This window comes from Cydia pomonella, chromosome 24, assembly GCF_033807575.1.
Source record: "Cydia pomonella isolate Wapato2018A chromosome 24, ilCydPomo1, whole genome shotgun sequence".
Classification (NCBI taxonomy): Eukaryota; Metazoa; Arthropoda; class Insecta; order Lepidoptera; family Tortricidae; genus Cydia; species Cydia pomonella.
The window spans coordinates 4,797,714-4,825,523 of record NC_084726.1 but is presented as its reverse complement, the minus strand read 5'-3'; the positions used below and the strand labels follow the sequence as shown (position 1 = coordinate 4,825,523).

Here is a 27,810-nt window from a genome sequence, read left to right as displayed (position 1 = left end):
CGGCAGCCGAAGTGTTAAAGTGTTTTCAGTTTATTATTTGATGAAACCACTATTTAAGATTTGTTGTTAATCATCTTATTGAATTATACAAACTGAACTGTAAACGGTAGCAAACAAAAAGGTTTTATGATAAATGGACATTATCATAGGTTTTCGGCGCTAGCATACTTATCACTTGTCACATGTGCACTGCCGACCTAAACTAGTAGATATGTTGTATACTCGCTAAGGAATATACAGTGATTTTGTTTTGTCTGAAATGTGTTTTTTAAGGTAAGGTTTACCAGCAGCAAATCGTAACTAAATTAATTGTATTACAATTTTTAGCAACGAGAACTAGTATCAGACATATGTTACGTAAATTTTCATGTAATTTAAGGCTATCGCTTAAAAATTAGAGCGTTAGGGCCTCCGCAAATACATCGGCATGGAATCGGCAAAAGCCGATAGAATAAACCTTTGTCTGATAAGGGCGAAAAAGGCGCCGCGTCCGAAGGCGTCGGCCGATGCGAGCCGAGCCGAATGACGTCTTTTTCGCTCTTATTGCCCAGAAATAAAGGCTTTTGCCGATTCCGCACCGAAATATTTAGGGAGACCCTAACTTCGATGGTATGTGAGCGGCTGTTCGGCGGTAAGTTTAGAAATAAAAGGTCTCTTTATAAAATAATTACTTTCCGTATGTGTAAGTTAAATCTTTTGCATAAATCATGCCATAAAAGTATTAGTTTACTACCATTAGTTCCTCTAGTTCAGTAATAACGATCCGAGTATGTCCAGTATAGTTTTGCCGACAGACAAGTTATTAATATCTTCAAAGGGTCTGGCAACGAGTTCATTTGTCTCCGGCCATTTGTCTCGCTCTGCATAGACATTATATAGACTATATACTATCGGTTGCGGTAAGTTGCGTTTGTTTGTTGTATATTGTTCCATGTTTAAAACATACACATTCGTTACATGAGAATTCATAAAATAATGCTTATAATTTTGCTTAAAATCTCTAACAATTCGTACCAGTCAATTTCAACAACAAAATTAATTAACTAACCTAATTTCATTCCTGATTTTAACGAAATGAAATGTAAAAACCTAGGAAGTAACTGTTGTATATTCAAAAGTTGCTATGTTTTTTTATCATCCTTATAATATACATAATGTTGTCACTGTAAATATTTAATTGGATTGTGAAAGTCATTGATGCCTATGCTACGGAATCTATCGAAAATATGATGAAAAATTGGTTTAGGTTAGGACATAACTTAACGCACACTTTTACACCTTATACCGGGTTTTTCCTGTAACACGACCAAATAATTAAAACATAAACTATACTCCTCAAACGAAGACACTTTTTTTCAATAAATTTCCAAATTATGGCATCTTTAGATTTCCTATTTTTCATCGTTGTGATTGACGTTACTTATTGTCACGCTTTAAACATGACAAACTTCGCAATACATTGCGTCTTAGAATAAACTTTAAGTACGATAAAAATCAAAATATAAGTTATTTTAAAAGTCGCTGAATAAATGTTGGTCAGTTTGAGGAGTACAGCCTACAGTTTAATTTATTGCTCATGTTATAGGCAACACCCGGTATTTGCTTCGGTTATATTTACATATATGTATCAAATCAATTCTTGAGAGAATGGACGAAGATTGGAACGTAAAAAGAGCGTACCTGGGTCGCCTAGTAGGAGGACGTCCTATCGGACGCCCTAGCGATATGGTGGAGCGGATCTGCGCGAGCTTCGAGTCGAAAATTGGCGAGAGGTCTCACAGGACCGAGAAAAGTGGCGCTGTCTTGTGTCGGAGGCCAAGTCTCATTTTGAGTCGCTGAGCCAACGGAGTAGTAAGTATCAATATTCAACGCATATGCCCGGTTAGTCAAGCTACGAAGATTAATAACCCGACATGTAATATTTATAATATTATTAATAAATGACTACGACTATGACTAAACATCTGTCAATAACAATAGCATATTTTATTATTGTATTCTTATCATAACTCACCAGACATTTAATGTCAAATAAGGTTTTTTTAGGATACGTTATTTTCTTTTTTTCTTTACGAAGGGTAAAAGGACTCATTACGCTTTCAACTGTTTCAACTGAGACAGTTGAATCGCAATCATCTCGCGTGTTTTCCTTTTTTCAAATGACTCATTTTCATTTCAGACTTTTTTTTGAAAGTGAGCTTAGTTCCCTGAAGAATAAAGCCTGAATTTCAATGATAAAGTAATATTATAACAAAGCAAGTTGAAAAGATATCTAGGCAGGCGAGTGAACGTACCTATTCTTTATTTAAAGTACAGATAGCAATGATTGTGATACGTTTCCCATTTGAATAAATACTTTTGTAGGTATAACATTGTAAATAAATAATTAAACACCTACCATATGAACATGACATGGTTGACACGGAATGCTTTTCAGCGATAAAACTGCGTTATCAACCACAACGCTACGCGTTTTGTTTCACTAGCGATTGCAATAAAAAAAAACTTTTACATTGTACTTATTTAGATTAGTCTAGTTACCTACAACTACATTTTAGAAAACCCTGCATCCCTGTATTTTAAACGGGAACGAAACTCTGTCTGTCTGTGTTATTTTTCACGCTTAAACCGCTGGACCAATTTAGATGGAATTTGGTACGGACATACTTTTTAAATCTATGCGGGCATAGTTTTAAGTCCTGGGGAGTGAAGAACATATGGTTTTTTTTTTCACGCAAATCATTATAAAGTAGCGGGTAGAATGCTACATCTCGTGTTTCATAAAATCTGATTATGCGTTTTGTTTACTCGAGCCAACCTCGAACAATAAAAATTATGTATTATAGGTAATTAAATAACAAATACTTATAATTCAAGTTATTTAAGCTAAAGAAATGTTAGTAACATGAACCGCAGTCATGATTATGCAAACATGATAAACCGAAGTAAAATATATGCATTTTTTATCGTAAACAAGAGGTCATTGACTTTCAACTGGCTCCTTTGAGTTAATACGTGCTTAAGATCTCAATAGGCATTCATTATATTTTTTGCGAACAGGCATGTATTTTGGCCAGATGTTGGCCAGTGGTTTAGGTGTTAGTATAGTCGACATCAAATATATTGTGTTTAGGGTGACCAGATGTCCCGTATTTTACGGGCTGTCCAGTATTTCAGGCAAGAATTTTTCATTTTCCCGTAATTTGGCGAAACCAATATGGGACAGTACATTTTTTTTATTGTCCCGTAATTTTATGATTCAATTGCATTTAATGATAAAAATACCCATTCGAACAATATTTATTTTCTCGTACACAGCAGTGAACACTTGTGTGAATTAATATTTATTGTTTTAAGGGTATTTCATTGGGAAAGTCAGAATTTGTTTGTAGTGTATATGTTATTTAGTTGATAAATTCACATTTTCTTATCCAAACATGTAATTACAAATCAATTTTGTACAGGTAAATTTTACATATTTAACATTCATTGTTTTCTTAAGTCTTTCATTAAAAAAAATAGAATTTATGTAGGTTGATTGATGATGCCAAATTTTTGCAGTATAAAAATGAATGTTGATTTTTAATAAAAAACGGCCTGTCCCGTTTTTTAACCACGAATCCCGTATTTTCAATGCTGTTTTCGCGTAAAACCGGAAATCACATCTGGTCACCCTAACTGTATTGCACTGTTCTGAACTTCTGAGTATAGGTACTCAGAACTCAAAAATGTGGATAAACATGAAATCAACGCCGTGCGTTCCGTTAGGTTTTTCTGAGAATCTTGGCATCCATTAAGTACATATTTACCTATAATTGTAGGTATCATTTTCTTTGGTGTAATAAATAATAAATACGAGCACACAATACAATATAAATCCTCGTTATTGCACAACCTCGAAATAACATTTACAGAGAGACATAAATAATACATAAAGACAGAGGTGACAACAGCCGGTCTTATTGCTAAAGAGCGATCGCTTCCAGATAGGGTGACCAGATCTGATTTCTGTTTTTACGGGAAAACTGCATTGAAAATACGGGATTAGAGGTTAGAATACAGTGACAGGCCGTTTTTTTTTTTTAATCTGTATTCATTTTTTTATTCCTTTAATTTAGCATATAATCAATTAAATAACCTTTACAATTGCTACATTTCTTAATGAAAGACTTTAAGAAACAATATTCAATAGGTATTTTAATCAATAAATGCAATTTAATCATAAAATTACGGGACAATGTACTATCCCGTATTGATTTCGCCAAATCATGGGCCAATGAAAGATTCATGCCTGAAATACAGGACAACCCGTAAAATACGGGACATATGGTCACCTTACTTCCAGACAAACTTTAGTAAGTAAATATTCTTTAAAGTGCACCATACATTTAAAAATAGACAGAAAATGAAAAAACACGTAAAAGTTAGGTAACAACAGGCGGTCTTATCGCTAAGAAGCGATCTCTTCCAGACAACCTGAGGTTTTTTTAGGTAGTGGAGAAATGATAATATTAATGTTACTATTTAGGAGGTACTGAATTGGAAAGTACATAGCTCTAAAGAAAATACTTATAAATATAGAGCATAGATAGGTATTATAACATTTTTTTTTACAAGACATTATTTTGTGTAAGAAATTTCTCCCGTCCCTTCCCTCGGACGAAAATTAAGCACCTAGTCCTGAGTAGGTAGGTAGAAATATACCGCTTATTTAATAAATTATCAATATGAAAACGTATGGCGGATCCGGAACGAGAGACCTATCTATTACAAAGAGATATACTGATATACCTACATGCCTATATCTGAATAGGTTTTTATAATAAATAATAAAGGTAATAATAAATAAAGCCGGTTCAACACGGTGATGTGATCTAATCGCGTGCGGTGAATTTTTACTTTGAGCGGTGTGAAAAATTAAAATTCGCTAAAATAAAATTAAAATTCAATTGATGCTATAATATTCATCGCGCGTTTCTTGCATGGATTCATTAATACAATCGTGCGTTTGTTTTGATTTGTTGCAAATTGGTATAGCGATTGTCGCGAAGAGTCGCGTTGTATCGCTACAAAATACGGCGTCACTGACTGTAAATGTACCCTATAAACTGAGATAAAAACTTTGCCATGCCTTTACGTCTGATAAGATAAGAATCTTATCGGACAACAGAGACAAATTTTATTTCGGGCCTATTAAGCCGGGCGTTATCATAAATCAAAAATCAAATCAGATACTTTCTTAAGACATTTTCCGTTATGCCTAGCAACGCGAAACGTCAAGAAATAGCGGAAAATTACAAAAAAATAACAATGCCGATGTACCGCGCGATCCTAATGACCGAACCCTGTCAATCTTTTTAATTGACAGCAGCTCGGGACGGCTATTTTTATCCAAAGCAAAGAAAAAAAAACAGCTACGCTCACTAACGTGAAATCCAGACACCTCAGCCACCAAAATACAAATTTATAACTATAAACTTCCTACCGAAACCATCCCGAAATTCTCTAGCGTCAGACGTAACCTCAAATTTTAGAAAATCAACATAGAACATGCGTAGGACTGTTGTTAAACAAACTCAACCTTATAATAATCCGTGCAACCTAATCAACAGTTATCGATCTGCTTAGCAACGAAATACCAACGCTTTGCGATTTGATAATACAAAACATGAGACACGAAACGTAATGTTAACTCGGCCATTTTCAGCTAAACGTTACTGTGAACATTGATACCAGTGTGACAATCTCCCTTGTAGAAGCGAAACTCACCCTTTCCACGTCGAGGTCGGTTCCTGTACACAGTCTCTTGCCACCACTACCGTTGTAAGCCATCGTGCACCACAAAACAAAACACAAATCACACCGAAACGCGTTTTCGTACAACGGAAACGAGTAAACCACTGCTTCGAACGGCGGTCGCGGGCAGACTGATTGAACGAATGGAAATTCTGACCGAACGTCGCGAATGAACTGCCAACGGCGGCGGCGCGCTGCGAGACGAATGAGTCGTGGTTGCCATATGGATTATTTTTTCGTTAATGTTGGTTTTTCAGCTATTTTGGTTGTAATTTAGATAATAACTGTGAAGGAATGGATTATGTAGTACCATATCATTTCATGACTGCTTGTCTATTGATTGCTAATTTATTATGATTCGGAACGTTTTTTAATCGTTTTGTATGTAATTTATTAGCATAACGAAACGTAAAGGTCAATGAACTGACATCTAACTGTCATGGCCGTAATCAGCTGATCATTAAATTAGGTTTTCGTTTCCGTAAAATATTTGCTGAAATACTAACTACTAACAGCACAGTAATGGAAGACTACTTAGAAGAAGACGAAATCAAAATAGAATATTATGACGATTTCGAAACGGATCCTTTGTGTGAGAAATCAGGAAAAAACTCGATCAGGAGTAGCGACGCAGTGAATGACATTGTTTCATCAAGTACTGTACAGTGCGAGGTTTGTAAACATAAAGATCTGCTATATTATTTTAACTCAATTCATATCTCATTATAACATTAACAATATTTTCAGAGGCCCTTAATCAATGACGTACAATATGACTCCATTGATAATTCGTCACCAGAAATGACCATTTGTGAACTTGAACAAGATGTTGAAATTGATGTAAGTACTTTACATATTTCATCTCTTGACCATAGGGTCCCACATAGATAAGTACTGTTAAACCACCCAAACTACATGATAGTTCACATGTCCAATTCGTAATTAAGTGACAAATGTTATGTTTGGTTTTCTGGGTTATTTCTTCTATTTATACTAATATATTGCCACGAGTTTAAAATAATAGTCGCACCCAAATGAAGGTATTCAAGTGCATTTTTGGTCCATAGGTGGGACTATTAGTTGGGTGGTTTTACGTTATATTTAATTGTGTGTAATATAGGCAAATGAATGAAGAACCTGTTGGAGTTTACAACAATGATGTTGGCATGTGTTTTATATACAAGCATGGAGTTTGATTATGTACCAGTATAAACCCTGGTTGTATACAAATTAAGTTTTCTAGACAGATGTCACATTTGTAAATAAGTCACTCTCTCGTATTTGTTTGCTTGTACACCCAATATATTTTGGAATCTTTAATATGGTATTTTATTGAGTAGTCCACGGACTTCCATCAGAACCATCTTACTAAACTTCATTCAATTAACTTTTTTCTCATGTTTTCAGATGAATGCTGAACCAACAAACCATGTCAATTGGTATAGAGCTATTGATGAGACTGGCAAATTTGTGTGCCGCTTCTGTGACCTGACTTACTCCACCGTTCAAACGATTCGCCACCATGTCAAAACAAAACATCCTAATGAAGCAAATGCTTTAAGAAACACAATTAAAAACAACAAAAGAAACCCTAAAATTAAATGCCATATCTGTAACAAAAGATTCAAAGCTGTCAACAATCTAAAAGAGCATATTAAACAGCATCACTCTGGAAACATACAAAAATCCTGTCAAGTATGCTTCGCAGCTTTTAATAATGATCAAGAAATGACGGTACATCTGTATCAAAAGCATCAGAAACTAACCAACACCAAAATATATTCTTGTACTCTGTGTGGATATCAAACTCGAAAACTATCACATTTCAAGCAGCATAGAAATACACATTTACCAAATAAACAAATGAAATGTGACTTTTGTGATTATGCAACTAATTATTTGCCAAATTTGAAGATACATCAGAGAATTCATACAAATTTTAAGCCATATTTATGCACATTTTATAACTGTGGTTATCGCTGTAGTGCTAAGTCAGCATTGAGGAGCCATCAACTAAAGCACAATCCTGAAGAAAATATGCTTTACTGTGACAAATGCACTTATAAAACAGTATATAAGAGCTCTTTAAAAAAGCATATTGAAAGCCATAAGAGGAACAGTTTAAAATGTATGTAGAAACTTGTATCTACATAAAATTACATCATGGCTAACAAAGTATTTCTGTTATATCTGCAAAACATCACTTCGTTTGACACCTTCATTTTAGGAGGTCTGAAAGGCAAACTATTATAACAGATGCGTTTTTATAAGGTTCCTAAACAGATAAAAAAAGTAGACATTGGCTCAAAAAATTAAGACTGAATAAAAAGTATTTAAAACAATTAAAATCCTTTTATTTACTACCTTACTCTGTACAAGTCTACTTACATAATTATCAACAACAAAAGAACATCTTAAATTCCATGTAATTCTTTAAGATATTCACTGCAGTATGGGACCAAAGACCCCATGCCAAGTAGGTATGCTTAATTACGAGTTACAGTAATTGCCTCAGTGAAGGTGTTAAGCAACATAAATGACTTTGCCAAAGCACTTTTACAGAACGTAGTAAAAATACTTACCTGATATATTCTTTTGGATCTAATTCCATTGCAATTAATGGAAAATGTATATATAATGTTTGAAGTCTAAAGTACATAATACACGGTTTTTTTTAAAACTCCGTTAACTTCGGGGTATGGCTAAACAAGTACATTTAAGGAAAGTGAATGGCATAGTTTTTGATTATGATGACATTTCGTATATCGATCGTCCTAGATAGTACTTGGGTTTAGTAGCAAATGTATAAACTCATACTAATTAATATGTAAATGTAAACCGGCGCTAAGGCAAGTGTACAAGCTCATAGGGGTCTTTTCAGATAAAAATAAATCATTGATTATCCCTTACAGTACCGGTTTCTTTGAGGATGTTACTTATTTTTTAATACAGTTGCTCAATAAGTGCTACTCTACGTACGTAGCTGTTAAGCTGCGGAAAGTTGGTTTTCGCGAACTAGTGCTTTTCAATTTTTTTAATTTATACTTGTTCCAATTCATGACTAGTTAGTTTCCTTTAAACGTCGTAATTAACATAAAAACCTAAGTAAGAATAATAAAAATATACATATTTGACATTTTATAACTTACCTCTTCATAACAAGTTTTTAGGGTTCCGTAGCCAAATGGCATAAAACGGAACCCTTATAGTTTCGCCATGTCCGTCTGTCTGTCTGTCTGTCTGTCCGAGGCTTTGCTCCGTGGTCGTTAGTGCTAGAAAGCTGAAATTTGGCATGGATATATAAATCAATAAAGCCGACAAAGTCGTACAATAAAATCTAAAAATTTAATTTTTTTTAGGGTACCTCCCCTACACGTAAAGTGGGGGTGAATTTTTTTTTTCGTTTCAACCCTAGAGTGTGGGGTATCGTTGGAATGGTCTTTCAAAACTAATAGGGGTTTTCAAGAAACATTTTTTGATAAAGTGAATACATTCGGAGATAATCGCTCTGAAAGAAAAAAAAAATGTGGAAGTAGAGCTTAAGAAAGACATTAAATGAAAACTATAGCGGACATGATCAGTTTAGCTGTTTTTGAGTTATCGCAAAAAGTTTTCCCTTCATAGTAAAAAGACTTACTTTAATTAGGTACTGATTATGTAAATTTGCCTATTTGTTTAACTCGGGTGAAAGGTACCGTTTCATCCCTTGGTTAACAATTTACTATACTTTAAGCTCCAGTTTAGCTTATTGTGACGGAAGAGTAACTACGGAACCCTACACTGAGCGTGGCCCGACATGCTCTTGGCCGGTTTTTTAATATTGAATATTCAAAAACCGTTCTTAATAAGTTGTCTGAATGGAACGGAATAGCTGCCAAAACGAAGAAGAGCCGGTTTTTCTTACTGCAAGCATGTTTTAAGTTTCCAATGGCAATATTCGATATTGTTTTTATACAATTTAAATGCACAATATACACAAATAATCGCAAATAACGATACTTAGGTAATAATAATAATAGTAGAATGTTTTATATTTACAATTGTGTCAGTCTTATAGAACATGCATAAAAATATACTTGTTGTTTTTCTTATTTTTTCGCAACTGTATTAAAAAACGTCATTCGATACACGTGCGGAAATGTCATTTTTTCAAGAAGTAATGACATACTTTCCGCACTAGCATCGAAATGTACTATTAAGCTCAGGAATGCACCCTTGAAATTAACGGACTTTTCAAAAACACCGTGTGTGTATGAGTCGATTACAAATAGTACATAGACAACAAATTACAAGATCCAAAAATGTTGTTTTTTCTTACAATATGATATAACATATTTCTTATTTCAATGACGCACAAAAAGTAAGTAAGTACTTAATTATGAATGTGTCAAATAATTACTATTTCAACTATTTGTACTCAAAATATGTATAACTATGCTTATTTAATATTCGTTATGTGCATAACAGTGACTTCTGCCAGTGGCAAATTACTTATTTGACAGTTTGAAAGGTTTTCCTTGCCGTATATTGACATCACTAAAGAAAGTAACGACGCTACTCACTCACGAAGACTTTCGCACAATGGCCCACCTGGACTTATCTTTACCGCACGCGTCTAATTATTAAGAGATAGTGAATAGTGGCTTGGTCAAATACCGAATATTCGGCGGAGCCATCAGCCGAATAGCAGTATATTCGGCTAGAAGTTTTACCTAAAATGAAGTAAATTCAAAGTATTCAAACGCGCGCGTGCGTGCGCTGTACAAGTTGCAACTTATTTATCGCTGTAAGTTAGCAGTCTTTGATAGAAATTGCGCTTATTCTGCGCGCAGTGCGTATTGAATTGCGGACATTGCGATGCGTTAGATTTCGTCGTCTGTGTAAAAAAAATATTTTGTAATATTTTTCTCATGATTTTGTACTATCTATGAATATAAATAAAGGTAGTCTGAAAGATTTACCTATTGATTACTTGTAGTTTGTTACTTTTTTTACCCGTCGTTTGCCGGTATCTACGTGTTAACGTACTATTCGGTATTCGGCCGAATAGTGCATCGTACGTTCGTTGCATCTCTACTAATTACATCGCTGCCGCCCATAATGCCGGCAGGCGGCGCGTACGATAGAGAGATATTAGGACATCCGGGTCTATGTACAAAATTCTTCGTGCTTAGCATCCTTACTTTATCTAATCGAACTGTACACAAACTTAGCAGCACCAAAGTGTAGCAATGCAACTATAAACAACATGCTAAATATATTAAAAACGATTCACTCACTTATTTTAAATAAAAAATCGCTTGACATGTTTCACTCCGTACCGAATGGAATCATCGGGAGCTCGCGTTGGCTCCTCAGTGCGGACTTGCGGAGTCAAACATGTCGAGCGATTTTCGACTTAAACCTTTACCGCATATGAAGCCATATTAAGGCGGATATGATATTCAACTCTATTGACTATTTAAGTTCAAATTTAAACAAATATTTTTTGTTACATGCAGTAAGGGGTTAAAATACATGAGTGACCCGTTTTTAATATATTTAATATCTCTGTCTCACAAAAGTTTAGGAGTTTGATGTTTATGTTAGTGCTTCAACACTTTGTTGCTTGCCAGGTCGATGCAGTCAGCTAAGACGGACTCTATTAAATTCTGTACCTAAATTCTGTTCGCACATTGACTCAATGAGGTGTGGGCTTATGTCCGTCTACATAGAAGTTCCTTGTTGCTTTTGGTAGTTGTACTTCCATGCCTTCTAGGTCTTTGGTTAGTGTAATTTGACAACCTGGAAATGATAGATAATTATTTATTTTATTATACAATATTAAATGTGCCATTTTCAACCGAAAGGGTACTTATTGTTGGTTGTCAATAAGGCTCTATTTCGCTATATAGCTTCAATTTGAAATCAACCTTATTGGCAGCCGACAATGTGGTACCTTTTGGTTAGAAACATCACAAACATAGAACCTAGAACTACTAGAAATGTAGAACCTAAAACCTAACATCCAAGTAACCCACCTTGTTAGTATTTAAAGAACCTACAAGCTAGATGGTACTTTATGTTAGATTAGAAAAGTTATACTTTTTACACAAATATGATCTCATACTTAAGGATAGAGTTACTATAAAACCAATGGCTTTGCAGGAACAACCTAATCACACAACAAAGTAAATACCTTCTTTTATAAAATTAAATACTCATTTAATTCAGGCATAACCCATATAAATGTTAAACATGACTATCACAATTTTGTAGAGCCTACTACACAACATGTATACTTAGGGCTAGGACTATACAATACTGGGTGAGCAATACATACATTTTGATACACTAATATGGTTTTTTATTAAAATTACGTTTTGGACTAGCCTCAGGAAGTTAATTAAAACATAAAAACCAAATATATTCTAAATTCAAATTAAATTAAAAATTATTTATAAATTCAAATTAGTGATTATTTAATGTATTTTGAATAATTGTTAACTTCACATCTTGAATTATGAATTTATGATGATACAATGAACATAACCCGTACTAGTTGTTTAAGTACAGTACAATCCCATTGATCTGGCACTAACCCTCATACCCTATTAGTGAAAAATTGGGATTACTGGAAATTAGAGCAAATCTGCAGATATTTTGATATGTAAAAACATATCAAGTATGCCGTATAAATATACCATACTCAAAATAAATAATAAGATTTTTTTTTAAAGAGAATGCAGAGGGATAAATAGTAATCGGAGTTTTTATCGCATGGTAAGTAAGACTATAGCAATCTATGGAGTCGACATTAGCAATAAAATTCAACTCATATTCACACTCATACGCATTCACTTATTTAATTACTGATTTTAATTTTACAAGGATAAGAGTGTTTGTAAACAATCCTTTAATTTTGTCTTTCTGGACATAAATATTCCTAATAAAAAATAATGACCATTTTTGTGTATTGATTAATTTACATTCATATTATTTTTACCTCTTTTAATATATATATATTGTTTTTTTTAATGAAATTTCGTAATATAATCAATACAAAAAATAGTAATTATTCTTATTTGTAATATTTATATATTCAAAGACAAAATTAAAGTCTAGTATATAACTCGTCGCAGTTCTAGTTCTTGGTTATAAAATTAAAATCACTTATTAAATAGATGAATGAGTATGAGTATGAATATGAATTGAATTTTATTGCTAATATCGACTCCATAGCTCGCTATTAGCCTCACCATGCGATAAAAACTCCGATGCCTAGTGTAAATGCTTAATGCCGATAAATTATCACTGATAATATAAGTGTAGATAGTAAACTTGGACATAGAATGATCAATTTCATCTTTATTTTAGTGCCGGATTACTAGATGGATAATTGAAGTGCTGGATTATCAAGATTCCACTGTATTACAAAAAACAAAATTCCCACCATCTTATCTTATCTTATCTTCTAATTTCCGGGGGCCCTTGCGGATACACTTCGACCCATAGGGATCTTTTGTGTAGTTGCCCCCTAAGGAAAGACCCATTAGCTACTCAAGAGCCTTTTCGACCATTTCCATGTGTCGGATGATGGAGCTTATGGGTAGCCTTTTGAATTCCTTTGGTTCCAGATAGCCTGCTCCAAAGTCCTTCATTCTTTGTCTGGCGAGGGTGTGACATTCACACATTAGGTGTGTTACTGTCTCTCCCTCTTCACCACACATTCGACAATCGGTGTTGTCAGAGTGTCCCATCCTGGCCAAAACCCCTTTGACCCCATAATGGCCCGTAAACACCCCTGTTATAATTTGGAGTTGTCATTCCCACCATACTCACCTAATCTAGAATTCTCTTTCAAGAATGGCGCCATATCAAGTAAATCATCTTCCTTCTCTTCGGAAGGAGGTAGGTGGTCCAGATAGTTCTCATGGACATATACATGACAGGTTGTACATGCTAGTGATGCTTCACATGCACCTAGAAAGTGATATGAAACAAATCTGAAATTACATGATTGAGTATGTACTATTTGTTAGGTTTTCAACCAAAAGGTACCACATTGTTGGTTGTTGACAAGATTGATTTCAAATTGAAGCTAATAGTGATTATTGCGGCTTATTGTATATAAGCATAATAGCGCCTTATTGACAACCAAGAATAAGTACCAGTTTTGTTGAAAATGGCACATTTGTCTGTTGTTAATGCTTGTCTTTGCAATATTTACAAATTGTCAGTTACTGTAAAGTTTGAACCAGCTTTTCTCAGTGTGTGCTTCCATTTCCACCCTAACTTCTTCCATAAGTCAGCAATTATATGGAGAACAATGAGTCTACTGTCAAAGTTTGAGATTATATTTTTACTATTTTATTGCTGTCAAAACATATCTATATTTACCAAAATACTTGTTCGAAAGAAAGAGATGCACCCTTTCTTTAATATTGCAGACGACAGTGATGTGTTCATATTACAGCCAAGCGCAAATACAACAGCCAAGTGTGTTGCAAGCATTGAAAGGATTAATTCTTATGATATATTAGCATTATTTATCACCTTCCATTTCGATGCCATATCTATGAGCCAAATACAACACGTTGTCACCGACCTTGCCTCTAATTGGGTGTTTTTTGCCGTCCTTAGTTACATATACAATATTTACACTGGAAAAATAAACATTGCACATTACTAAATATTTAAACCACACAAGGCCTTGATTCATCATCTATTTTCATTACTTTAATATGTACGTATAGTGCTAATTTACATACATTGGCATGACAAGAACTAAAAAGTAGAGACCTTGCTCAAATAAAAGAATGGGCAAATAAGGTAAGATGAAGAGTAATAAATTGTACAATAATATCAATACTTACACCTCTTCCTCTGACTTAGGATCCTGCCACTCGTATTCACCGTGTTTTAAAGCTGAAATAGAATAACTATTTTTAGCATTTATTTACTTAATTACACGAATAATCTGAGTAATAATAGTCAACCTGGAGTAACATGAATTCTTCTTATAGTAGCAGAGCGGACTACTCTAAATGCTTTCAAATTTGACGGAAGTAAACAGCGCTTTAAAACTGCTTGAAACATTTTGTAGTTAAATGTTTCAGGACATTGAAAAACAACTAGTAAACAAATGTGGGGGTTAGAAAATTGTCATACAATCCCCCAAAGAGCATATAATCACTACGTTTTAAGAGACGGGACTTCCATACTAGCGAGGGAATCCGTTTGTTTCGCAAATCATTACCAAAATGTACGACAAAGAACTGTCAAAGAACCATAGTACCAACATAAGCAATTTAAATAGTGTAGTACGCTACACGCTTGCGTTTCTTATCGATATCGATAAAATGGGAAGGGTTGAAATATAGACTCTTGTCTACAAATTTTGTACTCGAAATCAAGTTAGGATCGAGTCCACATTTAAGTTGTATGTTATATAGTGGATAGGTCTATGAGTGGACTAATACGTGGTCGAGCTTAATGTGGTCCCGATTTTTTTTAGAACACCTTGTTGTTCTTCACCACTAGGAAGGATCAAAGTAGCACTTTTCTTCCCTACTAGGAGGGATCACTTTTTTCCCTCTTTTTGCATACTTCTTACTCTTAGGTTAAATTATTTAATTTAATTACCATTAATTAAATTTATTTATTTTTTATTTGTACCATAATAATTTCCTCATAGGTGATGTAAAAAGCAGTATGTAAATTTATCACGTGGTAACAAAAATATTTTCACCTTAGGGTGGTATTCCACCTATCCAATTTCTTGGTCCAATGTCATTGCGTCTCACTCTGTTATTAAGCAAAATGTGAGACGCAATACACATTGGATAAAGAAATTGCATAGGTGGAATACCATCCTTAGGCGTTAACACTTGAATCCCTCACTACGCTAGGATTCTATTTTAGAATACCTCGTTACACTCAGAATGTAATTATAAAATCCTTCTCAATTTTTTTTCTTATTTTTTTTTTATTAAAAGCACTATTTTCAAAATGATCGGCAGATACATGTTTCAATAAATGTAACTTTTCTATGGGAAGATGTATCAGGTCTTCGTTCCCAACAAATTTGACCCACTGCCTGCATCTGAAAACATACAGCCTTGGTTATGTACAGTTTATATTCCAAGTGTTTGCTAATGAGATGATCAACTATTATTTAGCGCTAATATGCATCTATAAACCATGTTTTTTTGGCGTCCAATTTATCAACAACCCTTTATCAATGCTCTAACTTTTTATGTATTTATATGTCTGTTAATCATGAGAACCGGTCTGGCATACTGGGCAGTAACCCTGCCTATGAAGCCGATGGTCCCAGGTTTAAATCCTGGTACGGGCATTTATTTATGTGATGACCATGCGTATTTGTTCCTGAGTCATGTGTGTTTTCTATGTATTTATATGTATATATCGTTGTCTAAGTACCCACAACACATGTCTTATTGACCTTCCTATGGGATTAAGTCAATTTGTGTAATAATGTCGTATAATATTTTTTATTGATCACAAAAAGAGAGATTAATTTACTTACATTTCAGATTAATATATTTAATAAGTAATTACTAGATTAAAAAAAATATGTTAAATAATGACCATTTCCACTGAAAATCTTCGACGAATTAATTTTGTGTCTAATCATATTGCATGCAAGTTCTCAGGTAATTTCACATATTTTATTTAATTACTTACACTGATATACAAATAAACATACAATTATCGATAGTTTTAGTACATCCCTAGTTCACAACTAAAAATAATATAAAATATCAAATTTTCGATGTGTTTAAAGCCTGCTGCACCAAAATAAGGTCAAAAGTATCTAAAGCAATACGTACCGGTCTTTATCCAAGTGAAATTTCGCCATAAAATCCCTTTTTTCGTGATTTTCTCGAGTGGCTCGCTTGCCACATATTTCACACTTAGTAAACCGTTTTCTCGGTGGCATTGTAACAAACTCGTTCTTTACTCTGATCACGGTTCACTATTTTCGATATTTTCACTAAATAATAAAGAAATTGCACGAAATGCCCAAACAAAACATTGAAGTCTTCACAACAAACAAAACAATTAGGCTGACAGTTGACTTAATGTAAACTTGACAGAATAAATAGCACTGACGTTTTATTTTTCTTCGTTGGCAAAGATTTGCGAAAGAAGTTCCATACAAAGCTTATTTTGTTTCTAGTTGCGTCAGCCTGCAATCCCCGTCCTTTTTTAGAAATTGACGTTTCAAAAGCGTTTTTTTCCACTGTAATTTCTTGTTAGAAGGAAATAAATCTGTGAAAAAAAGTTTTAACTGACGAAATAGACTTTATTTTGAAACTTTTAATTTAAATTATAGTGAATCATATACGTTATATGAGTAGATTAACAAATATTATAATATAAGCTCAACTCTTCACTCGCACTTTCGTTTAAAAATAGAATAAAACGCCTCTTCCAGATAATTCCGTGCTGCCATGCGTTTACATTTTCCCTTCTGAATGGTAAGTAACGTACAAAGTTAACAAAACCTCTAATTAATAAATGTATGCGACTTTACCGTCGCGACGCCATTTCGGCTACGGAAAAGTTTCGGTTTGGGTTGCCCAATATTGGTCAAGTTTTAGCTAAAAATCGGGTCCCTATTTACAGATTTATAATTATTTTATTCCAATAACACATATATAATTAGCACTAAAAATACAGCACCTAACTACTAAGGCAACAACCGAGGTGCCTTTGGTGCCTTAATTCATCGAATTTCCCACTTGTAATTGTAAAGCAGCAAAGCACGTCTCAGATATCATAAAACTAGACTGTTTCACAAGGGAGCAAAATGACATATTTATGGAGCGGGCGTACATTGAGTTCTAGACCGTAGTGAGGGATTCAAGTGTTAACGCCCAAGATGGAAATAATTTTGCTACCATGTGCCACAATAAACTGCTTTTCACATTGAGGAAAATATTTTTTTTAATAGTATGCACATAATCAATTACAAAAAAATTGTAATCCATTATGTGCATACTTTCTATTTTCATATTTCATTGTGTTAATATTTTATGGCTACTGGCAATAAAATATCCTAGAACAGAAAAGCACCACTTTGATCCCTCCTAGCAGGGTAAAAATAGTTATTTGTGTCCCAAAGGAGGAAAAGTAGGACATTCCATGCCATGTCTAAAATTGTCACCCGAGCTGAAGGCGAGGGTGGTAAACACGTGGGGTGGAATGTCCTACGATTCCTCCCGTGGTGCGCATACTATTTTTCTGCTCGACGAAAAGTGTCAACTTTGCTCCCGCTGCGCTAAACGAAGTTGCCGCTTCCGCCCGGAGGGCAGAAAAAGGACTTTTCCGAACAGGTGATGTGAAAAACATAAGTCTTAATAAAGGTCCTACCCTGACGGAAACGAGCCTAGGGTCAAGTGAAACATAGTAAAACATTTTTATGGAAACATTCACCGTTTTGGGCAAGATCGATGACCTTTCGGAACACCGGTCCCATACCGATCACTCCCAGACCCGTGTGAATATGTCCATTCCTTCCTTTTGTTTAGCTTACAATATATAAGAATATTCTGTCTAAACGGGTGTTTTTAGGATCATTATTCATTAACTTGTCTTTACGTACTTTCATGGACTAGTAACTAATTTAAAGGAACAAAAAACAGTAGTAAGTATGTTATTTTCGTCTTTTTAACTGGCCTTTTAATCCAGCCACCAAAATGGACTAAAATTTTATATGCCATTGTTGGTTGAAGTGGCCTATAACATAACATGAGTTAAATTTGGAACCCCAGGATTAATGATTTCATCACCTTTTCGTATAATCAACTTGACGCCAGCGCCATAATGTTTTCGGCGGGCTAAAACTTTTCAGACTTGTTTGATAGGTTCGCAGCCAATCGGAAAGAAATTTGATAAAATAAACCACCTGATCCGTGGCTCCAGTAAATTAATCTTCTAGCCTAACTTGCACCAGTGTGTGAATTGTACGTTTCTAAGCGAAGGGTACTTTTCAAATGGGACAATACATAATTCTACTGGCAACACTAACTTCTAAATGTCAAATTCTTAAAAACGTCAATAATCGCAAATAAGGCCATTTTGGCCAATTTTCGTAATGATTTATTTTATTATAAAGTTATTGATTTTTAGCACAAAGGTGTCGGGCAGCGGCACCTGGAGCATAGTTCATACTTATTAGTTATTACGTGTTATAATTTGTTATAGCGTTTTATTATACATATATCAAGAATATCGGAATAATTAAACTTTGTTTTCGTGGAACGAGGAATAAAAAGCGATAAGTGCGTTCTTATTGGTATGACGTGGTAGTATCAAGTTTTTATTTCACGCTTAATTTATCAAGCTGCTTTATCTTTTAAGTTCCTGGCGTTTAACATCAAAATACGATTAATTGAATTGTAAATTTGATCGGCTTCGTGTTGTTATTTTCCATACTTATCAAGTGCGATGTTGTGGTGTTGCATTCATTCAAAGATTGATGCAGTTATTTTCTAATAGGTCTGTGCTTTTGGTTTGCGTAGAAATTTGCATATTTCAATTAATTATGTTTAGTATAATTTTTATAGTTTTAAGATAAACTTTAGGATAAGTGCTTTAAGCAAAAAATAACACATTCATATGATGACCGGTCTGGCATAGAGGGTAGTGACCCTGCCTATGAAGCTAATGGCCCTGGGTTCAATTCCTGGTAAGGGCATAACACAAAAATAAATTGTGTATTCCTGATTATATTTAAAGGCTAAAATATCCTTTAAACTTTTCTGAATTTTGCTGTTTCAGAGTTAATGCCGATTGAAAAAAAGAAACTTGAGAAACATAATTTTATTGTTACTTAGTGCTAATTGTCTTTTTGATGGCGATGTTGCTACTATGGGATGTAGTCTAAATATCCTAATTGATACACGTAAAAAAGTGACAGAATAACACCTTGTAAAAACTAGGTTTTATGAAAAAAAAAGTAAATAGGCCAGTGTAGACATGAATCAGCCAAGGCACGTCTACACTGGCCGTTTTGTGCGTGAGAAAATTGCATGTAATAAAGATTGATTATGCCATATAAAGAGTTTATTATTTCTACAGACATAATTATATTTATTTTTGTTTCAGATAATAATTTTCATTGTAATCCACTTAATTAACTCCATAATGATGTCAATAAAACAAGAAAAAATAAAAACTGAAGATATTAAACCAGACCTAAGTAAAATAAAAATAGAACCCGAAGAAAGAAAAGATCCAACTTCTTATTTACCGGAAGAACCTATGGTTTATACATTAAAGAAGAAAAAGAAAAAAAAGAAGCATAGACAAGAGGACCCTTTCAAAGACATAGAGGATAAAAAACCAGTGGAGGTTATAAAGGATTATGAAATTGAGGTTGAGACTGTACCGAGTTTGGATCCTGAGATCAGTATTAAAGTAGAGAACATTGAAGTTGAACTGGATTTTCATGATGTGAGTATTGAAAGTAACTCCAACACTTTAGGTATAACTGGTATTCCTATTTCCTATGCAATGTATCAATGTATATATATGCAATAAACGACAAAATAATAAACAAATATATAATAGACAAGCAGCAAGCCCACTTCAAAGTTACAAGTCTTGATATATAACAAATTCCACTAAATATTCCATTTTAAAACACTCTTTATTATTATTGCCAACTGTACTTAGTCCTCCAAAAAATTTGGAGTTAAAAGCAACTCAATGGAAAAGCCAAAGCTGACAACTTAAATAACCCTTTAACTTTGACCGCCAGTTAGCCATAGGCAACAAAGGCTACATTACAAATGAACCTAAATATATCTGGTCAAACCAGTGTGTCAGTAGAAAAAGGCGCGAAATTCAAAGTTTCTATGAGACCATTACCTTTCGCGCCTACATTTTCTAAATTTACCGCTTTTTTCTACTGACGGAAATGGCTTGACAGACTATATATTTTAATTTATTTAAGCTTATCACATCTATCCGTCACCGGTTCCCGATCACTTTCTACTGAGACCCGACAGAGAAAGGTATAAGTTATGTCCCTGTAGCAGAAAGTGTCCGATGATGGGATAGATGTAAATGCCCTTATTTTAGTTGTGGCGGTAAAAAGGGAGCAAATAATGGTCAGCTGAATAAAGCTCGGTCCAATAACCAGCGTTACCGGCGTCCATTGTATTCGGATAATTGGGTCGTGCCTTATAGGGCTGAGCATTATCGTGCCAAACTTACCAAAGGCCCTACCGCGAAAAATATGTAAATCGAAATTATATCGCCTCTCTATCCCTCCAATATGCAAGAGCGATGGAGAGGCGGATAATGGATTTACGTTTTTCGCGGTGTAGGCCTAGGTTAAAAGAAGCTTGGTCCGGGGCAATAATCCGAAGCCACTGTTTGTATAAAGGGTGATAATTCTCGACCCGATAATCAGCGTCCATTTCCAAGCCAGTCCAAGCCATCCAAGGCCAGTTTGAATGAATGCACTATCTGTAGCGAACGATACGTGTCTCTATGGCACTAATATGGAAGATAGATAGAGATTACCGTATCGTTTGCTACTAGCATCTTGGCTAGGCACCCAGGTAATGCTCGGCCCAACAATCGAAAACTGGTATAGCATTTCATCAGAAGGTCTATTCCGAAAATCGCGTATCGGAATTCTGATATCTGCTTCTCTCTCGCTTGATTTTGCAAGAGTGATAAAGAGGCAGATAAAATTTAGATTTTCCTGGTAGGCCCTCAGGGACTATACTATACTTGGCGACTAATACTTAATTCGAAATAATTTAACCGCAACATCTAGAATTTTTAAGTCACTAAGAGCACTCTAGATGGCGCTTATAAATTAAGTACCTGGGCGACCGAGCTTTGCTCGGTTATAACTATTTATTGTAATATGGTGGTCTACAGGTGATAATCTTAACTACATTTTTTTACTAAATTAAACTTGTCTAAAACAATAAAAATTAAAAAATTATATATAAACTTGAACATATAAAAAAAAAAAACAAAAGTTAGTCACCGGGTGAGATTCGAACCCGTAACACTCGTTTAGCAGTCCGCGTCTTAACCCGCTGGACCAGACGGACAGCGGCCGGCAACACGAAAATAGCGACCATATTCTGCGTCGAAAGAAAAACGCATGAAAACTCGAAAACACGCGTTTTCCCAAACATAAGACTAATCTAGATCGATTGTATACCCCCAAAACCCCCCATATACCAAATTTCAGCGAAATCGTTAGAGTCGTTTCCGAGATCACAGAAATATATATATTTATATATATACAAGAATTGCTCGTTTAAAGGTATAAGATAAAATGCTCTTCTTATCTACAATTATTAGTACATAAAAATATGCAATTGTATGTTTAATTGTACTACATTACCCTACTAAATCTTATCAGGATCCGTGTCACTAACATAAGTACCTAGTTTGAAAATAAAGATCTCTTATATTATTTTACTTGTAAATGTGTAACACAATTATTATATACTTAAATGAGTATTTTTCAGAAAAAAACATTTGGACTTTTCAGTTTGCGGAAAATGGCGGACTAATGGTCGAAGGACCTCAAAGCGAAGACAGTCAGGAGCCGGAAATAAAAATCGAGCAACAGACCCACGAAGCGGCTATTCTTACGTTCGAGAGTATTATCAACGAAAAGACAGACAAGACTGTTTTAGGTTACAGTCAAGAGACCGGCTTAGAAGCCGCACCTAACTATGTCTGCAAAATATGCCATTTAATATTTCAATCTCAGAAAACTTTACGCATGCACCAAAAAAGAAAGCATAAAGTTTACAGAAAATCATTTAAACACATATGCGATTACTGTGGAATGTCATATGAGATGAAGAACAGTTTAGCTGCTCATATAAAAAGGAAACATGGCCCTAATTCATCCCCAGATGATAGAGAGGAGAGGACGTGTGAGATCTGTGCATTAGTGTTCAAAGGAATGACAAGATTAAGAATGCATATGAGAAGAAAGCATAATCTCTTTGAAGACTCTTTTCAATATGAATGTGAAGATTGCGGTCTGACATATGATAAATATAGGAGTTTAGTTGTTCATAGACAAAGGAAGCATACAAAAGTTACTAAACCAGAACCAACCCAATGGTTCAACTGTCCATTTTGTCCTAAAATCTTTACTAAACGAGAAACTTACGCCAGACATGTACAAAGAAAGCACAGGATTAATGAAGATGGTGCAGAGAATGATAATATATCGCAAGAGTTTCTAGAAAGCTGTGTCAATAAAGACACTGGGGAGATTTCTTGTAATGAATGCCCACTAGTCTTCTCCTCTTTAAATTTCCTCAAACTGCATATGAGACGAAAACATAATGCGTTAAAAGATGACTTTAGATTGAAATGTATGATTTGTAATTTATCATATGATAAGATTGAGAGTCTGAAACGGCATGTCAGAAGAAAACACGACAGTGGCGCCCATTGCGAAGTGTGCAATAAACAGTTTGACACTAGAGAACAGTATTTGAACCATTCCCATGTAAAAGTTATAAAAGAATGTCCAATATGTGGCTTAATATTTTCTTCACAAGGCGGTTTGGGAAAGCATTTACGGTGTACACATAAAATGGACACACCGAAGACTGTGTTCTGTAATGTTTGTAATGAAGGTTTCCATGATAAGAGACAGTTGAAACCGCATTTATTAAAAGTGCATTTAAATGTGTCATACACTTGTAGGTTTTGTATGAAAGTGTTCAAAGCTAAAGAGAGTTACAGGCGTCACATTTTATTTAAACATCCAGCGCCAAGTAATGATAATAATGAGCAACAGAAATGTGAGCAATGTGCTGAAACTTTTGCAGACGAATTTGAACTCAGTCGTCATGTACACACGGCCCATTCTAAGAAGTTAGAATCTGAGAACACATTAATTGAAATCAAGAAGGAAGAAGATATAAAAGAGTTATATCAATGCACAAAGTGCCCAGAAAACTATCCAACTTGGGAGCAACTTAGGTTACATTATGAACAGAACCACCAGTTAGTTCAAGACACGCAATGTCAAATATGCGGCCAAATCCTCCCTACGATCGAACTAGCCAAACATATAAAGCAGCTACATACAGAAGACACTGTCCTGGATTGTAAATATTGCAAGTTTAAAACAACCATTAAAGCAAGTATGACACAACATATGCTGAGACACAAAAATGCTACTACCATCCATTGTGAATATCCCGGTTGTAGATTCAAGTCATTCTATGAGGATGCAATGGTCAAACATAAGAAAAAACATGTTGATCAAGGTGTGAAACTACAATGTAGTAGATGTCCTTTCCAAACTATGAATAAGTACATTTTAAGGTATCATGAAGAAGCTCATGTAACTGGCAAGAAAAGATACACTTGTGACCAATGTGACTATGCTACTATACTACCTGCCAATTTGGTACAACATAAGTATAAGCATTCAACGGAAAAAAGGTTCAAATGCGAATATTGTCCGTTCGCTACTAAATATAATACATCGTTACGTTTTCATGTTAAGAAAAAGCACTGTGATCTCCCGTCTTTTGTTTGAATTGTGTTGTTAAGTTATTAAAATATTTGGTGTTATGTTTTGCTTTAAATTACTAGTTTAGCCCTGCATTATTAAGGTGCGTCTAGTTCGCTAGACCTAGATGGACGCACCTTTACATTTAATGGAATGTAGGAAAAAGGACAATGCGCTTAGGCGCTTAGGGTGGTATTCCACTTGTCCAATATCTAGGTCCAATATGTATTGCGTCTCACTTTGCGTTTAAGCAAAATTTGAGATGCAAATACACATTGGACCAAGATATTGTACAGATGGAATACCATCCTAACCGTGTAAAACAATGTATGCTCATTACTGACATTAGATTATCTGATCTAAAATGGTGTGCCTGTGCGGCAAACAATCAAGCGCTTTACCGTTTCGACGGGCACTGTCCTACAAATATCTGTTGCAATACTGGTTGCAATATATTTGTAACTGAAGCAGAAGCACAGCGTGACGTGAACCAGTTATATTTAAGGAAAGTGCCAAAATCAAAATAGGCATTTATTACTCATTCGGGCATGACAAATATTTTCTCTTATTGTCATACCCTTGATTTTTGGGTGCGGGAATGATTTCTTGTGTTTATATTATAACTAACTTTATTTTAAAATTGGCACCAAACTATGAAATAAAAAATAGTAAGCTCCAAACGGGCTTAGGAATGTCCAAAAAGTTTCTTTTTTTTTAGTTTATACCCATTTTTTGGCTAGTGTTAAACATTCCTGTGCCCAAAAATCAGGGGTATGTACATTAATTTTAGTGTCATATGATATCATATGGGCACTCTTTATTTTATTGTATATGCATAGTAGTTTTTTTTTATGTACACTACTACTAAGTGTACAGACTACAGAGTGTACTATAACCCTTGCTCTTTATTCTGTCTCTTTCACACCAATGGAAAATGAAGAAGTTACTAAATGACTGCAGGTATAAATAAAGTATATTAGTGCGATAGAGAGACAGATAGTGTTTCGTTGTCGTATCGTAAACGATTGGCATGTTGGTCACGCACTTGCTTAGTGCCTAGCCAAAATACCAATCGTTTGCGTATATTAGTGCGATAGAGAGAGAGTAGTGTTTCATTGTCGTATCGTAAACGATTGGCATGTTGGCTACGCACCCATGATACCTAGCCAAGAAGCCAATCGATTGCGCATATTAGTGCGATAGAGAGACAGATAGTGTTTCCTTGTCGTATCGTAAACGTTTGGCATGTTGGCTACGCACCCATGCTGCCCAGCCAAGATGCCAATCGTTTGTGCATATTAGTACGAGAGAGAGACAGATAGTGTTTCGTTGTCGTATCGATTGGCATGGTGGCTACGCACCCATGCTACGTAGTCAAGATGCCAATCGTTTGCGCACATTAGTGCTATAGAGTTTCAGTGTTATTTGAAATCACGTTAGGGTTTGTATTATTATTTTTGACCCGAATGAAGTCCATCCAGGTTCTTATGATGGAGTCAGGAGTTCGTCACCAGAACTCCTAATCTAATTATAATTCCATCGTGCTTGGGCTCAAAAGATTTGCCCTGACGAACACCATCGATCTAGATGAGGTCCAGGGTATCATGACGGAGTCAGGAGTTGGTCACCAGAACTCCCCAGAACTCCTAATCTACTCATCATAACTCCATCGAGTTTGGGCTCAATAGATTTACCCTGATGAGCACCATCAATCTAGATGAAGTCCAGGGTCTCATGATGGAGTCAGGAGTAGGTCACTAGAACTCCTAATCTACTCATTATAATTCCATCGTATTCGAGCTCAATAGATTTGCCCTGACGAGTACCATCGATCTAAATGAAGTCCAGGGTCTCATGATGGAGTCAGGAGTTGGTCACCAGAACTCCTAATCTACTCATTATAATTCCATCGTGTTTGGGCTCAAAAGATTTGCCCTGACGAGTACCATCGATCTAGATGAAGTCCAGGGTCTCATGATGGAGTCAGGAGTTGGTCACCATAATTCCTAATCTACTCATCATAACTCCATCGTGTTTGGGCTCAATAGATTTGCCCTCACGAGCACCATCAATCTAGATGATGTTCAGGGTCTCATGATGGAGTCAGGAGTTGGTCACTAGATCTCCTAATCTACTCATTATAATTCCATCGTGTTTGGGCTCAAAAGATTTGCCCTGACGAGTACCATCGATCTAGATGAAGTCCAGGGTCTCATGATGGAGTCAGGAGTTGGTCACCAGAACTCCTAATTTACTCATTATAATTCCATCGTGTTTGGGCTCAAAAGATTTGCCCTGACGAGTACCATCGATCTAGATGAAGTCCAGGGTCTCCTGATGGAGTCAGGAGTTGGTCACCATAATTCCTAATCTACTCATCATAACTCCATCGTGTTTGGGCTCAATAGATTTGCCCTCACGAGCACCATCAATCTAGATGATGTTCAGGGTCTCATGAAGGAGTCAGGAGTTGGTCACTAGAACTCCTAATCTACTCATTATAATTCCATCGTGTTTGGGCTCAAAAGATTTGCCCTGACGAGTACCATCGATCTAGATGAAGTCCAGGGTCTGATGATGGAGCCAGGAGTTGGTCACCAGAACTCGTAATCTATTTATCATAACTCCATCGTGTTTGGGCTCAATAGATTTACTCCGACAAGCACCATCAAATTACCATTATGATGAATAGATTAGGAGTTCTGGTGACCAACTACTGAGTCCATCATGAGACCCTCGACTTAATCTAGATCGATGGTACTCGTCAGGGCAAATCTTTTGAGCCCAAACACGATGGAGTTATGATGAATAGACTAGGAGTTCTGGTGATCAACTCCTGAGTCCATCATGAGACCCTGGACCTGATCTAGATTGATGGTGCTCGTCAGGGCAACTCTATTGAGCCCATACACGATGGAGTTATGATGAGTAGATTAGGAGTTCTGGTGACCAACTCCTGACTCCATCATGAGACCCTGGACCTCATCTAGATCGATGGTGCTCGTCAGGGCAAATCTTTTGAGCCCAAACACGTTGGAATTATAATGAGTAGATTAGGAGTTCTAGTGACCAACTCCTGACTCCATCATGAGACCCTGGACTTTATCTAGATTGATGATGCTCGTCAGGGCAAATCTATTGAGCCCGAACACGATGAGGTTATGATGAGTAGATTAGGAGTTCTGGTGACCAACTCCTGACTCCATCATGAGACCCTGGGCCTCATCTAGATCGATGGTGTTCATCAGGGCAAATCTATTGAGCCCAAACACGATGGAGTTATGATGAGTAGATTAGGAGTTCTGGTAACCAGCTCCTGACTCCATCATGAGACCCTGAACCTCATCTAGATTGATGGTGCTCGTCAGGGCAACTCTATTGAACCCAAACATGATGGAGTTATGATGAGTAGATTAGGAGTTCTGGTGACCAGCTCCTGACTCCATCATGAGACCCTGGACCTCATCTAGATTGAAGGT

At 35.5% G+C, this 27,810-nt stretch overlaps 4 protein-coding genes across 10 annotated transcripts in view; 2 read left to right on the top strand and 2 right to left on the bottom strand.

Annotated features, from left to right (window-relative positions):
• The window catches only part of LOC133530999 (heterogeneous nuclear ribonucleoprotein L), a 695,759-nt gene extending 689,803 nt beyond the window's left edge, over window positions 1-5,956 (bottom strand). For all 3 annotated transcript variants that reach the window (XR_009801425.1, XR_009801426.1, XM_061869074.1), the window contains exon 1: window positions 5,770-5,956. Coding sequence is in view for 1 of the 3 variants with exons in the window: in XM_061869074.1 (XP_061725058.1) it covers window positions 5,770-5,832 (63 nt within the window). In the remaining 2 variants the exon portion in view is untranslated. The remainder of the gene's footprint in view (window positions 1-5,769) is intronic.
• A 144-nt stretch (window positions 5,957-6,100) lies between these two features.
• LOC133531000 (B-cell lymphoma 6 protein-like) lies at window positions 6,101-8,120 on the top strand. Its single transcript, XM_061869075.1, has 3 exons — window positions 6,101-6,468; window positions 6,544-6,636; window positions 7,204-8,120. Exons 1-3 carry the CDS (start codon window positions 6,319-6,321, stop codon window positions 7,930-7,932), a joined length of 972 nt encoding a protein of 323 aa, XP_061725059.1. The 5' UTR covers window positions 6,101-6,318; the 3' UTR covers window positions 7,933-8,120.
• On the bottom strand, window positions 8,120-14,947 carry LOC133531001 (adrenodoxin-like protein 1, mitochondrial). Its single transcript, XM_061869077.1, has 5 exons — window positions 14,775-14,947; window positions 14,652-14,703; window positions 14,332-14,438; window positions 13,618-13,758; window positions 8,120-11,580 (listed from the first exon to the last, which is right to left on the bottom strand). Exons 1-5 carry the CDS (start codon window positions 14,872-14,874, stop codon window positions 11,477-11,479), a joined length of 504 nt encoding a protein of 167 aa, XP_061725061.1. The 5' UTR covers window positions 14,875-14,947; the 3' UTR covers window positions 8,120-11,476.
• Window positions 14,948-18,844: 3,897 nt separating this feature from the next.
• LOC133530901 (zinc finger protein 91-like) lies at window positions 18,845-24,393 on the top strand. Of its 5 annotated transcripts, none has more exons than XM_061868973.1 (3): window positions 18,845-19,088; window positions 19,915-20,262; window positions 22,334-24,393. In XM_061868973.1, the coding sequence occupies exons 2-3, from the start codon at window positions 19,954-19,956 to the stop codon at window positions 24,356-24,358; spliced, it is 2,334 nt and encodes a 777-aa protein (XP_061724957.1). In that variant the 5' UTR covers window positions 18,845-19,088; window positions 19,915-19,953; the 3' UTR covers window positions 24,359-24,393. The 5 variants fall into 5 exon arrangements, with proteins under 5 accessions (XP_061724957.1, XP_061724956.1, XP_061724958.1 ...); XM_061868972.1 differs by having other exon boundaries at window positions 18,845-19,102; XM_061868974.1 differs by having other exon boundaries at window positions 18,845-19,109.
• The last annotated feature ends 3,417 nt before the right edge of the window (window positions 24,394-27,810 follow it).